This window comes from Hyaena hyaena, unplaced genomic scaffold (assembly GCF_003009895.1).
Source record: "Hyaena hyaena isolate Hyena2069 unplaced genomic scaffold, ASM300989v1 scaffold_10, whole genome shotgun sequence".
NCBI classification, from domain to species: domain Eukaryota; kingdom Metazoa; phylum Chordata; class Mammalia; order Carnivora; family Hyaenidae; genus Hyaena; species Hyaena hyaena.
Window position 1 is genome coordinate 3,790,571 of NW_024080642.1, and position 12,633 is coordinate 3,803,203.

At 49.2% G+C, this 12,633-nt stretch overlaps 1 protein-coding gene across 2 annotated transcripts in view; it reads right to left on the reverse strand.

Annotated features, from left to right (window-relative positions):
* KIAA0100 (KIAA0100 ortholog) overlaps positions 1-11,127 on the reverse strand; it is a 29,223-nt gene extending 18,096 nt beyond the window's left edge. For both annotated transcript variants that reach the window (XM_039252406.1, XM_039252413.1), the window contains exons 1-18: positions 11,029-11,127; positions 10,019-10,142; positions 9,459-9,508; positions 9,017-9,167; positions 8,721-8,839; positions 8,426-8,486; positions 8,063-8,252; positions 7,366-7,489; positions 7,079-7,203; positions 6,767-6,834; positions 6,508-6,653; positions 5,732-5,850; positions 5,460-5,623; positions 5,043-5,301; positions 3,466-3,671; positions 1,051-2,143; positions 430-621; positions 98-300 (exon numbers count right to left, since the gene is read on the reverse strand). In XM_039252406.1, coding sequence (XP_039108337.1) covers positions 98-300; positions 430-621; positions 1,051-2,143; positions 3,466-3,671; positions 5,043-5,301; positions 5,460-5,623; positions 5,732-5,850; positions 6,508-6,653; positions 6,767-6,834; positions 7,079-7,203; positions 7,366-7,489; positions 8,063-8,252; positions 8,426-8,486; positions 8,721-8,839; positions 9,017-9,167; positions 9,459-9,508; positions 10,019-10,142; positions 11,029-11,096 — 3,462 coding nt within the window. In that variant the 5' untranslated portion in view covers positions 11,097-11,127. The remainder of the gene's footprint in view (positions 1-97; positions 301-429; positions 622-1,050; positions 2,144-3,465; positions 3,672-5,042; positions 5,302-5,459; positions 5,624-5,731; positions 5,851-6,507; positions 6,654-6,766; positions 6,835-7,078; positions 7,204-7,365; positions 7,490-8,062; positions 8,253-8,425; positions 8,487-8,720; positions 8,840-9,016; positions 9,168-9,458; positions 9,509-10,018; positions 10,143-11,028) is intronic.
* Between the last annotated feature and the right edge of the window lie 1,506 nt (positions 11,128-12,633).

Below are 12,633 nucleotides of genomic sequence, written 5' to 3' on the forward strand. Positions count from 1 at the left end.
ATCTCCCAAATCAGTACCTTTCTCTCTTCGCACCCCCCTCCATGTGCTATACAGGCGCCAACCATACCATCCTAATAACTCCTCTGGAACCCCTCACCTCAGTAGCCAGCTGGTGGAGATTTGCCTGTTCAATGTCCATGTGCCAGTCCCCATGGAGCAGAAGACGGCTTTTGTCCCACCAGGGCAAGGGTGGGCTGGGGTCAGCTGAAGGCTTGGTCAAGAGGTCCACAGATTGGCTAATCAGCATCCAGGCTGGATCCCAGCACGGGCCCCATACCACTGTGTACTGGAAGATTTCCGCTGGGATAGAGGGGCAAAGGGTACAGCTTGTTACGCGACTTCTTTCTTCGCTCCAGAAGGGCCTCAGCTAGTCTCCCATCCCAGCCATCACAACCTCCTCAGCCAAACCAGCTGCCTTCCTCTACTCACAGCGGAAGTCATGGTAGAACTTGAGCGGGGGCATGTTCCTCTCTACTGCCACATTACCCCACGGAAGCCCCAAGTGCAAGATCTGCCGCCGCCGGGAGCAAGGCTGACCACTCTGCTCGGTGCCCACAAGTCGACCCATCAGCCGCCAGTCACGGATCTCAAACAGGTACCGGGGATAATCTCTTATCCGAACTGTTATTACAGAGATATACACGCTGGCTATTCAGAGGACTGTCTCAATATCCTCGAACGTTTTCTCCCCCACCACTACTTTTACCCATCTATTTAACAAAGTCATCTGAGAGAACGAGAGCTGGCAGTTTGTAGAATAGCTGGAAAAGGGCATGGAGAGACTGAGAAGACAGTGAGGGGAACAACACTGAGATCCAGGAGGTACGCTAACCCTGCAGACGACTGTGTTAGCCGTCCCTTTATGTCGGTCAAGCAGTTTCAGGGTGAAATTCAGGAACAAAGAAAGGGAAGGGGAGCCCACTCATCCCACTCCACCCATCCCCAAACCACAGTTCCCAATATAACTGAGCTCCTCTGCATCCTCTCCAAGAGCTTCCTGAAGCTCTGAGGGCAAACACCAGACTCCGCAAATAAGGAAGTACTACTTACCCAAAAACGTCTTAACGCTGCACTTGAGCATACGACACCACTGAATGACAAGATCGACTCCCTCAGCAGGAAAAGGGCTGCCTGGATCAAGCTCTTGAACCTGCTCTATCACACGCTCAGGCCCATGGAAGGAGGCATCTGCCAGAGCTACCAGCTCCAGCCCTGCCAGGCTCCACGTGAGCAGTGCCCGGCGCATAGGTGTGTTGCCATAGAGACGACGGGAGCGCTGAATGTAGATCTCAATGTTTTTATGTTCCAAAGAGGCATAGAGCTCCTCAATTTTGCGGGCTGGCAGTAACTCCCCATGTTGCTTCCGAAGGGCAGCCACCTTGGCATCCAGCAACTGCAGCCTTTTGGCACTCTCCTTACTCTCATCCTTCATCAGTTCATAGTTATCACGAAGTTTCACCTCAAAAATGTCATCCAGGAAAACCCATGAGAAGTGCTGAACCTTCAAGAGTAGATCCGGTGGGAGTGGGGCAGGGTTCGGAGAAGCCTGAGCATGAGTTCCTCGATGCAGCCCCTTCAGCCATTTCTGAACTCCCACGGCTTCATCCAGAGTTCGAGAAAAATCATACTGATAAGGAAACTCCACCGAGACTGAACCCAGGGACAGGAGCCAAACACGGTTCCGGAGGGTCTGCAGCACAGGGAAGGGGTTCCGGTGGAGGATCATCTCCTCTAGTTCAGGTAGCAGCTGTACCTCCACCTCCTTGAAGTTGAAGATGCTGTTGCCGTCAAAGCCGGCGGCCAGCTCTGGGCAGTAGGCCTGCAGTGAACCCCCGTGCCTGCTCAGCGACACACTCTCTGCAGCCAGGGTAATGAACTTGTCCTCAGCTACAAAAGCTGTCAGCTTAGTTGTGCTCACCTCTAGGGTCAGGCTGAGGAGCCGCTTTGGGGGAGGTGGCTCGGGGAGATGGCCTTCGGGCCCAGACGCGGCCTCTGGAGTCCCTGGTGCAAGTAGTGGAACAGTCTCGGGAAACAGAGTGGCTCTTAGTAGGTCTCGGCAATGCAAGGTGGCCAGGACGTGCTGGTACAGGTACATGTGATCTGGGGGGCTCCAAAGCAAGGTCAGCCCTGCACCACACTGAACCTTCAGGGAGCAAGAGCAAGGGACCTGTCAGTTACAGTATCCCAGAACAGGAGAGCTGACCCGGGTCAAGAACCACCTCCACTCAGAAGTATTTCCTGAATAACCACATCAACTACTTGCCTTGTTCCCCTTAGCATGAATGCGCCAAGCTAATGGCTCTTATTTATCTCGTATGTAAGGGCACTCACACTTTTGAATTCTCAACTGGATTCTGAACTGAGAGGAGAGATCGTGTGTGTCGATTCTTTAATATCTACCATAGGATACCCAGTACATAGAGCAGATACTTGATAAATCATTTGGCTTCATGTTTCTGTCTATGAGTTATCTTTCTATAACTGGCTCACTCCATATAATAACCCTGCAACAATCAACTTGAAAATGTTTTAGGCATTGATTACATCTTGACTTAGTTCTTAAAAAGTATAGAAAGGACTGACCACACAAGTCAATACAGCAACTGACTTATAATTAAAAGTCGGCCTCAAAGAAGGAAGTCCTTGTTGGCTTGAAAAACAAAGTCAATTCTGAACAGTGAAGCAGAGAAAACTTAAGTCCCAGAACAGAAAAATTCCTTTGAGTTCCAGCCTCTAAAAAGGCAACTCTTCAGTTTCCAAAGGAAACTGGAGTCCTACAATTAGGAAGATATCCCACTCCTCTCTTACGTGGGTTCCATGTCCACCTGATACCCTGAGGAGAAAAATCTTGGAGAGCCTCTTAAAACTCACCAGGGCCTCCAGGGCCTCTTTAGAGCCCTTCCAGCCTTTTATTTTTATTTACTTCCATTTAAAGATTTTATTTTTAGGTAATCTCTACACCCAACGTGGGGCTTGAACTTAAAACTCCAAGATCAAGAGTTGCATGCTCTATCAACCGAGTCAGCCAGGCACCCCCCCCCCAGCCTTTTAATAGCTGAGTGCTTTAGCAAAATAACACCAGATCATGATCTGTAAAAAGCCCCTTATTTTTTCAGAGATAGGCACTGAAATATTTCCAGTTGAAATTATATGTCTGGTAAAAGTCTGCTTCAAAAGAATCGCAGAGCGGGAGGTAGGTGGGGGAGTGTAGCTGAAACACACTGGTCCTAAGTTGAGAATTGCTGAAGCTGGGTATGGATACGTACAAGTTCCTACGTTCTCTGTGTGTATATTTTACATTCCACAATAAAGAGTTAAAAACGTACAGAACAAGCAAGGACACAAAGGACAACACATGGCGTCCTATTTCTCACTGTTTGAGTTTCACACCAGACTCAAAAGGCCAGGGAATGCGCTAAGCCTTGGCAGAGCCAACCTGCCCCCACCTCCCCACAGAAGCAGTACCTCCAGAGAGCGGATGCTGCTGTGGTAGGTGATGGAGAGCATGGAGAGGCTGAGCACGGGAGTGGGGATGTCAGGAGCCTTGCAGCAGGGCTGCATCTTCTCTGTGACGGACTTCACCAGCGCAAGCACAAGGCCCTGGAGGCCCACAGTGGAGGTCTCTGCACTTCCCAGGACAGTCAGTGTGTCCAGTCGGACCTCGGAAGCACCTAGCAGCCAGAAACCATGTCCACATCGGTTCGCGGCTCTCAAATGGCAGCTTCAGCCCTCACTCTCCTTTCTTATTCATTCCCTTCACTCTAGCTTTCTGCATTACCTATCCCCCTCGAAGATCATTCCTCATGTCTGAGGGAGATTTTTCCTCTCCTGACTTAACCTACCTAAATCTGGCAGAGCCAAAGCAGCTCCTTAACTGCTATGAAGTGCCCAGAGACATACCAGTTACACTCAAGAACTAAATACACGAGGAAAGAAAAATATCAATCTTTTTAAAAAAAAAAATTTTTAATGTTTTATTTATTTCTGAGACAGAGAGAGAGACAGCATGAGCAGGGGAGGGTCAGAGAGAGAGGGAGACACAGAATCTGAAACAGGCTCCAGGCTCTGAGCTGGCAGTCAGCACAGAGCCTGATGCGGGGCTCGAACCCACGAACCGTGAGATCATGACCTAAGCTGAAGTCGGATGCTTAACCGACTGAGCCACCTAGGTGCCCCGAAAAAAATCAATTTCTTGATCAACTATCAAGGTTTTCTTTTTTTAACGCTTATTTGATTTTTGAGAGAGAACACGCCTGTGTGAACAGGGGAGGGGAAGGGGCAGAGGGGGACAGAGGATCAGAAGAGGCTCTGTGCCCACAGCAAACAGCCTGAAGCAGGGCTTGGACTCACATATTGTGAGATCATGACCTGAGCCGAAGCTGGACACCTGAGTCAGCCAGGTGCCCCAAGGCTTCTTTTTACTAATAATGATTTTACTTTTTTTTTAAATTGTAATGTAATTTATTGTTAAATTGGCTTATCTACAACACCCAGTGCTCATCCCAACAAGTGCCCTCCTCAATGCCCATTACCCGTTCTCCCCACTCCTCCACCCCCCTTTTTTAAAATAAACCTTGCCTAATACTTAATACTCCTATAGACCTTCAAGAAACAGCAAGAAACCCAATAGTTACATAAGACCTTCCAGTATCTCATGCCTTTAATTTAGAAAAATTTCATGTAATCACGGGCCGCCTGGGTGGCTCAGTCAGTTAAGTGTCCAATTTCGGCTCAGGTCACAATCTCGCAGTTTGTGAGTTCCAGCCCCATGTCAGGCTCTATGCTGACAGCTCAGAGCCTGGAGCCTGCTTTGGATTCTGGGTCTCCCTCTCTCTTTGCCCCTCCCCTGCTTGCACACGCACATGTGCTTGCTCTCTCTCTCCCCCCCAAACATTAACATTAAAAAAATAAAACTAAATAAACAAAAAAGAAAAATTCACATAATCAGCTTCATTAAATGAGAATGCGCAGACTGAACCAGCATAGTCTGCTTAGGTTACAAGCTAAGGTACCAGTAGGTACAGACTTCCTGTCCCACTTACCAACCAGGGCAGAAAGGGTGAACAAGTTCATGTCCTCCACCTTCAAGTCCACCTTCCACAGCAGTGACACAGACTCCCCAAATGAAGACTGTCTAGTGACCGCGGACTTCCCTGATTGCGTGTCCATCAAGGATAAAATGCGAGAGAGACACTGGGCACAAGTATCTGACGCTTCTACCTGCAGTCCTCGGATGGTACAGTCAAGAAAGAGGGTATCTGACTGGGTGCTAGACAGGCCCAAAGGCTGGTTATAGCTACCCTGGAAAAGCAGCAGAGGGAGCCCCATTAGGAACAGACGGACACACAGTTCTGTAATACTCTGATGCATCATATTCTGCCAAGAAGGTGCTCCATGCTCCAAAGCACAGCAGGACAAGGAAACTACAAGGGCCTCTGTTCACCAAAGTCCCCACCTACCTGTAGTGTGAAGGAGTCCAGGACAAGTGCCTCACCCCAAACGTGCATATTGGGCGGGTGGGGTGCCCGCTGGATGTGAGAGTCACTGCCCACCCGCCAGCAGAGGTGGTCCACAGTTAGGACGCCCCGCTGATGAATACTCTGTGGCCTCAGGTGCTGGTAATCTGAACAAAGAAGGCGGGAGAGAGTTCTGTGGAACCGCTGTGGCCATCAAGTAGGCCCAGCTTCACTGATGGACAGATTCTTGCTCCTTTTCCATAGCAGAGCCTCACCTAGAGAGATGGAATTGAATCCCAAGGCAAAGGGTGGTGTATCACCAAGCTGAATGGAAACGTTGACATTGGAGATGGAGGTGCTGAAGATGATGGGAGCCAGGATCTGGGGGAAGGTTCTGCAATGGGACAAAACAGCACTATGTGAGAAGGAAGAGAATTCCAGCTTCCTATTATGGAGAAGATCCCCGAAGCTCTCAAAAGTCAAGGTGAGTTTGGTTGTTGATTCTTAGGATGGAGAGCAACTAGAAAATTAAAAGACTGAACTTGTCAGCTTGCTGCTACTCCCAATGGACATCTGCAGGAATGCCACAGTTATTAGGTTGAACCAGATGAGACTGCCGTTTCATAGGTCAGATCTGAATGTCAAATATGAACATCAGCATACTGTATGATTCAATCTAATACAACCAAGGAGCACTGCTTCCAAGCCATTAACCTTAAGTTCTCTTAAGAGAGCTTAACAATGCAGCAAGAGAGGACACTGTTGACGTGACCTATCACCTTAAAATGTAAGGCAGACAAGATACTGTGGATCACTGAAGTTCAGTTCAACAATTTATTTTATATAGTAAGGCACTGTGCCGGGCAATAAGGACATAAAAGCAAAAAGGACCTCATCCTACTGTCAAAGAGACTAGTGTAATGGGGAAGATCTATAAAATAGAATTGCTACTGAAGTAATCAAATACACATTTAACACAATACGCCGCTTTAGACCAAAAGAATCTGAGAATCCACGTGATAAGAAGGTGGCTGAAAAAGATTACACTGACCTTTTTTTTCTTTGCTTAAGAGCAGATGCACTAGACCCTTGGGTCTCCAGTGCTAGCATGTGCAGCCAGTGAGAGAATTCCTGGTGCCGGTAATGAATAATGCAGGTATTCAAAACCAGGGAAGCTGAGAGGTCAATGGTGGTCACCTGGAAATAAATACCGGCACTGTAGGCTCAGGTTTTATCTCATTAGCTCACAATGCAACGAGACAGGGAGAGAGCAGAGAAAGGAATGATTCTTGGTATCACAGTCATCACACCTGCACGTTAGCCTTGAGGGAGTTGAGACAGACAATGCGCTGCCGGCTCTGGGACAGCAACAGCCCATCTGTAAGGGTAAAGGGCAGATCAGAGAAGAACACTGGGGAAACAAAACCTAAAACTAGGAGAGGGTCAGAGGCAGGCAAGCAGATAACAGACTATCACCAAAACCCATGAATTGGGGCTATCTTCTCTCAGTATATTCCCTCCTCTCCAGCTCCAGTTACGCTGATATTAAATTCAGAAGACCAAATGGGGCACAGGGGAAAGAGTGTCTGATACTCTCAGTACCAATATCCCCACCCATGAACCTTTCAGCAGGAGTTCCGTGCTCATCTGTGCCATATCAGAGTTTGCCATGAAGCTTCGAAGAGGCAGCTGATCCTCATCACGGTGGTAGAGGAAATGCAGCAGCTTCAGCGTCCAATTCAGGTGCCTGCACGAGAGACAGACTCTGGCTCAGAAACACAGAGGATGCCATTCTTACGCCCTTCCTCCCCACAGGCCAGCTGAGTGCAGCTACTAGGCTGGTTACAGAGACCCCAGCATACAGCTCCAACTACCACTCTCCATACTTCTGTGCCAGGAGAGAGTTCACCTCTTTTGACTGTTCATGGACAGCACCACACTTGTGATCTCCATCTTCACCTGGACCTGGTCTGGCAGCTGCTGAAGGAGGTGCAGGCCAGGCAGAGTTGGCTCAACCAGGTTCTCTGTTACCTCTGAAAACATGAATGAGTGACACAGGAGCCATGAGTCCTGAACACACTCAAGTCTCCCAAAAGGCCCTGTCCTCGTTGGTCGCGTCTTCCCACATAAAACAGGCTAACCCAATGCCCAATCTCAGGCCACAAGGCCAATATCCTAGAGATCCAGGCACCTGCTGTACTTCCTTCCCCAGAGTCTAAAATATAGTATGGGGACCAGGCTGATAGAATATAAAAGATATAGACTTTAGGACCAAATCATTTACACTCCATTTTTACTACTGACTAACTATATAACCTCAGTCAAGTCACAGCCTTCAGTTTCCTCATGTGTGAAATGGTGAGAATTTAGTGAGAGACCATACATAAAACTCGTACTACAAATCTAATTCAAAATAATTACCGAATAAATGTTAGCTCTTTTACGTGCCACAAGTAAATGCCCTACTTTCTTTAGCTATCATTGGGGTCAAAGGCCATGAAGACTGACAAATCACACCTAAATGAGTACCGAGACCACGATGTTCATCTACTTCCAGAATAATCAGAGAACAGGGTGGCCAAGCAGCTCACTGACCGGGGCTTTACCTGAACAAGGAACAGGTTTGGCTACGAGGCTTGGGCTCTGACGCAGCAGCTGACTATGGAAAAGGCCCTCATGCAGCTCAGCATGGAGTGTCCACATATCCACAGTGATCGCCTTCAGCCGCCGACTGCTGATGCCCACCTCTAGACACAACTTCAGGGCCAGTGAGAGCTCCGCTAGGCAGGTGTCCTCCTGCAGGGAGCATAAGCCTCTAAGGTATTAAGAAGTAGGGAGTCTGGGGTCAAAATCCAATGGTCTGGAACGCCACCTTGAGAGAATCCGCACGAGAACGCAGAATCTAGAATGTAAGCTCTTTCATATCTTACGCCCAGAAGGAAACAAGGCATCCAAACGATCATACTCACCAACTGGCCACTCTTCAGAACTTTGCTGTTGATCTGATTTAGGCTCACCTCACATTTTAACCTGGGGAAGGAAAAAGAAAAAATTAAGAGCACCTGGCCCCTTTCCTCACCATTTAACTTCAGTCAAGCTCTACTGGCTGAAAGGAACAAGGCAAGGAGGAATGCCTAATCTCAACCTCCCCACAAATGCTACAGGATGAAAACCTAACACCTTAATAGGAAAATTTTGACATCCACCTGCCCTGAAACAACTATAAGAACAGAACTATGAGACCCTCTTCTACCCAATGGTTACCTTTTCCCATCACTATCCAAAAGAAAGCTGCCTTCTCTGATCTGAATGTGCCACAAGGACTCAGAAGTAGCCACCTGGAGAACCATGATGTTTATAGAATCTACATGAATGGAGAACAGCTAGAAGAAGCAAAGAAGAATAATGATTAATATCAAGGTACTACCTTTCCCCTCTAGTAGAGAAAGAATAAGAAGTAGCTCTTGATATTGTGTTCCCAAAAGAGTGGAAAAATCCACCCATGACAACAAAGCCAGCCATCCCCACTACAGTCCCGGGAACTGGGAGCGGTATCTCACCTGACAGAAGATCTTCAGTAAGGATGGACTAAAGGGGGACAGTTCCTTCTGATGCACCCCAGTGCTCTGGGAAAATGGGGCAAACAGGCCAGAAACCTTCTGTAGGTCCGTTCTGATACGCACTTCTCCAAAGCACAATGCCACATAGCGTCTGCTCAGAAGAGAAACCTCACTATCATCAGGGCCATCCCTTCCCTAACAGTCTCCTCCCTCGCCTCAAATTCACTCTCCCAACCTCCCTAGAAACGTAGCTCAAATTATGGAGAACAGTCTCATAGTAGTTATCAGCATCTGTCTCACAAAATAGCTTCCAGGCTAATGGAGAGACGTCAGCAAAACCCCAGCCCCCTCACTGGGCTGTGAGGCCTCTGTAGAATGCCATTCTGCAAACTCCAATCCCAAAAGATTCCCCGAGGGAAGAGTGAGAATGTAGAGTACTCACGGCAGATCATGGCTAAGGAGTTTGCTGGAAATCCACAGGCTATCAATTTCCTAAAACAGCATGGGAGAAAGCTTTGTCCATTAGCTGCCAGGTAAGCCATCAGCAGCTTGACAGACAGGAAAGGTTCTACAAGGAGGAAGTGCTAGAGCTCTTCCGCTAAATATTCTCCACTCCATTTCCACCAGCTTCTCTCCTGAGCACTATCCTGCTCTTCACAATGACGTTGGTTCAGCAGGCTTAATATTTTTCTTTCATGGATACATTGCCTTTTCCCTTCTTAAATTAGAACAGTAAGCTCTTCTATATCCTGTTATCTTCGTTCTGTGCTTGCTTCTGTATCTTTCTTATTGTACCCTGAACACTCTGTGCCGTATAAGCATTTTTAACTCAACAATTTGCATCGATCCCAGCATTTCCAAACTAATTCTTAATATCTTGGCAAAGGGGTGACAAGGCTGGGGTAACCAGGAAAGTCACCCAGAATTTTCTTAGAAAGTAATAAGAAGTTGAAATTCAGCTGGGTCCATCCACACGTACCCAGGGAGTTGCCCAAGACTCACCACTGTTTGCTGGTGCTGTTGAAACTTAAGGCTGACATTCTGGATCCAAAAAAAGGAGCCGATCTTTAGCTCCGCCTGCAGCTTCCGCTGACACCACTTGGTGGCCAATCGGACCACAAACCACCTGCAGAAAAATCCTTGTGAGTTCATAGGACCCTCTCCCAATATTGGCTTTCCCCATTCTTTGCTGGTCCTAGAAGGTCTTGCAAAAAGGTCACGTCCTAAACCTGGATCTTCTGGGCAATTCTCCGGTCTCCCCAAACAGCATTCTGTCACTTACACTCAGCAACAAAGATCAAGACCCTAATCCTGGAGTGTCCCCTTCACTCAAATGAAATCAGACAAACTACAGTCCGACTCTTAAGTTGGGGACAAAGAAAGCAATCCTCCCAACCCTTAGGAACCCCAGATGAAGAAAGAAGAGGCCCCAAGAGATGTCGAAATACAGGCAACCTTGTCAGATGTGCCATCAAGTACTCCCCCACAGGGTCTCTGTCTCCGCCCTCTAGACAGATGTCAGCGAGAAGGCACTGTGGGGTCACACCCGGCCAGCTCAAATCCGTTCTCCCCTGGGCAGCCAGACCTGTTCCGGCTCCCAGGGCGAGGCTGCAGGTGCCCTCTGCACTCGGTGAAGGGTACACTCGGGCGTGTGGTGGGAGAAAGAGTGACCACCACCAAGCCGGGCCCCTCTACATACACACACACACACACACACACACACACACACACACACACTCAGCTCAGAGCCTCAGCATCCCCTCAGGCCTCGCCCGCTCCCTCAGGCTCCCCTACTACCAGTTCCTCGGCGTCAGCTCGGGTCGTACACCCCCGCTCAAGCCCTCCCCTTGCCGCGCGACCCCTCCGCGGCCCTCCTTGGGCCCTCCCCCTCCGCCGCCCGCGCACCGTCCCCTCCAGCCCCTTCCCCTCCCGCGCGCCCTTCCAGCGCGCGCCCCCTCCTCAGTCTCTCTTTCTTCCCCAGCCCCCACCCGCTATAGCAGGGGTCCCCTCACCGGCCTAAGAAGACGGCGCCGAGCGCAACCAACAGCAAGGCCAACAGCGCGGAGAAGAACAGGGGCATTCCGGCCCCGGCCCGGCTAGCTCCGGCCCCCGCCCTGCCGGGCCCCCCCGCCCTCGCCGGCTCCGCTCTGCGCCGCCGCGGGCCGACCAGCCGCAAGCGCAGGAACAGCACTGGACGAGGAAGCGTTGGAGCGCGTGCACCCCGCCCTCCACGGCCCGCCAGCCAGCGCGCTGTCTCCCGGCCCCACTCCTCCCCGCCGGCCAGCGATCCGGCAGGGCCGACTGGCTGCCTGCGCGAAGTATAGGCGTGGCTCCGGAGGGGTAGGCGGACCTCGCGCCGACTGACACACAGGCCCCGCCCCTGGACCCACCCTTCCGCACCCGGAAGTGCGGGCTTGCTGGAGACCGGAGTCTGTGCCGGTTCCCGGCTGCCCCGCGCTGGCAACGGACTTGGCTGTCTCATTTCGACCGGGGAATTCCACTTTCAAAGCACTTTCCGGGAGTATAGAGTCGGCTTGGCCACCCAAGGCCCCGGGTTGAGGTCGCTGCGGAAGTTATATCCCTGGTTCCTAGGAAGTAGTCATATCTTACTCAAGAACCTTGTCTTAAAATCCTTGAGGAGGAAACCAAGCACTGAAAGGCATTAGTTACAGGACTCCTAGGTGGCTCAGTTGGGTAAGCATCCGACTTCAGCTCAAGTCATTATCCCACCCTCCATGCGTTCGAGCCCTGCGTTAAGCGCTGTGCTGAGAGCTTGGAGCCTGGAGCCTGCTTCTGATTCTGTGACTCTCTCGCTTTCTGCCCCTCCCCACCCACAAATTAATGTCAAAGAAACCATCTTTTTAAATAAGACATCAGTTAAAATTCCCACCTCATTCTATCCAAAAAGGAACGAGTTTTTCATTTATTATTTGAATACTGTTCTAGTCAATTACTACATATTGACCTGCTGTGTGCGCAATGCAATTTTCTGGACTCTTCATTGGTCAAGTTTTGGGTGTCTACTCTGTACAGCACAATCTGGGCACTGGGCTGGGGGAATACGACAAAAATACGGAATATTATTCTTGTCCCTGAGCAACAAATACTTTATCTGGGAAGCAAACATAATTGCAAGAAAGAATTCAGAATCAACTTTATTTTGCCTGTTTCCTTCTCTGTGAAATCAGGAAATTGGACAAAGTTTCCTTCCAACTCTAATACAGTGATGCTAATACAATAAATAAAGCTAAAGAAATTCTGAGGACTTCAAAGTAAGTATTTCATATCCCTTTGCTCTCACATCCTAATCTCCATAAATATCCTTCAAGATTTTACTTGGAAACTTTTCCGCTCCAGATAAAGCACCATTTCAACTTTCACATAGGATTGCCCACAGTTTTTACCCCACCAACTGGTTTCTTAGCCTCTTGTCAGTCACATCTCTGCAAAGACTCCGTTTGTTTCAAATTCATACTTCTCTCTCAAGCCCTACCTATCTTCCTTGTAATCTGCTTCCCAGCAGGGTAGATTCCATCTGTGAACCTAAGGGAAGGCCCAACAACTCAGTGAAAACAGTGTTCAAGCCATGTAGGGGCACCTTGCAACAAACCTCCTTT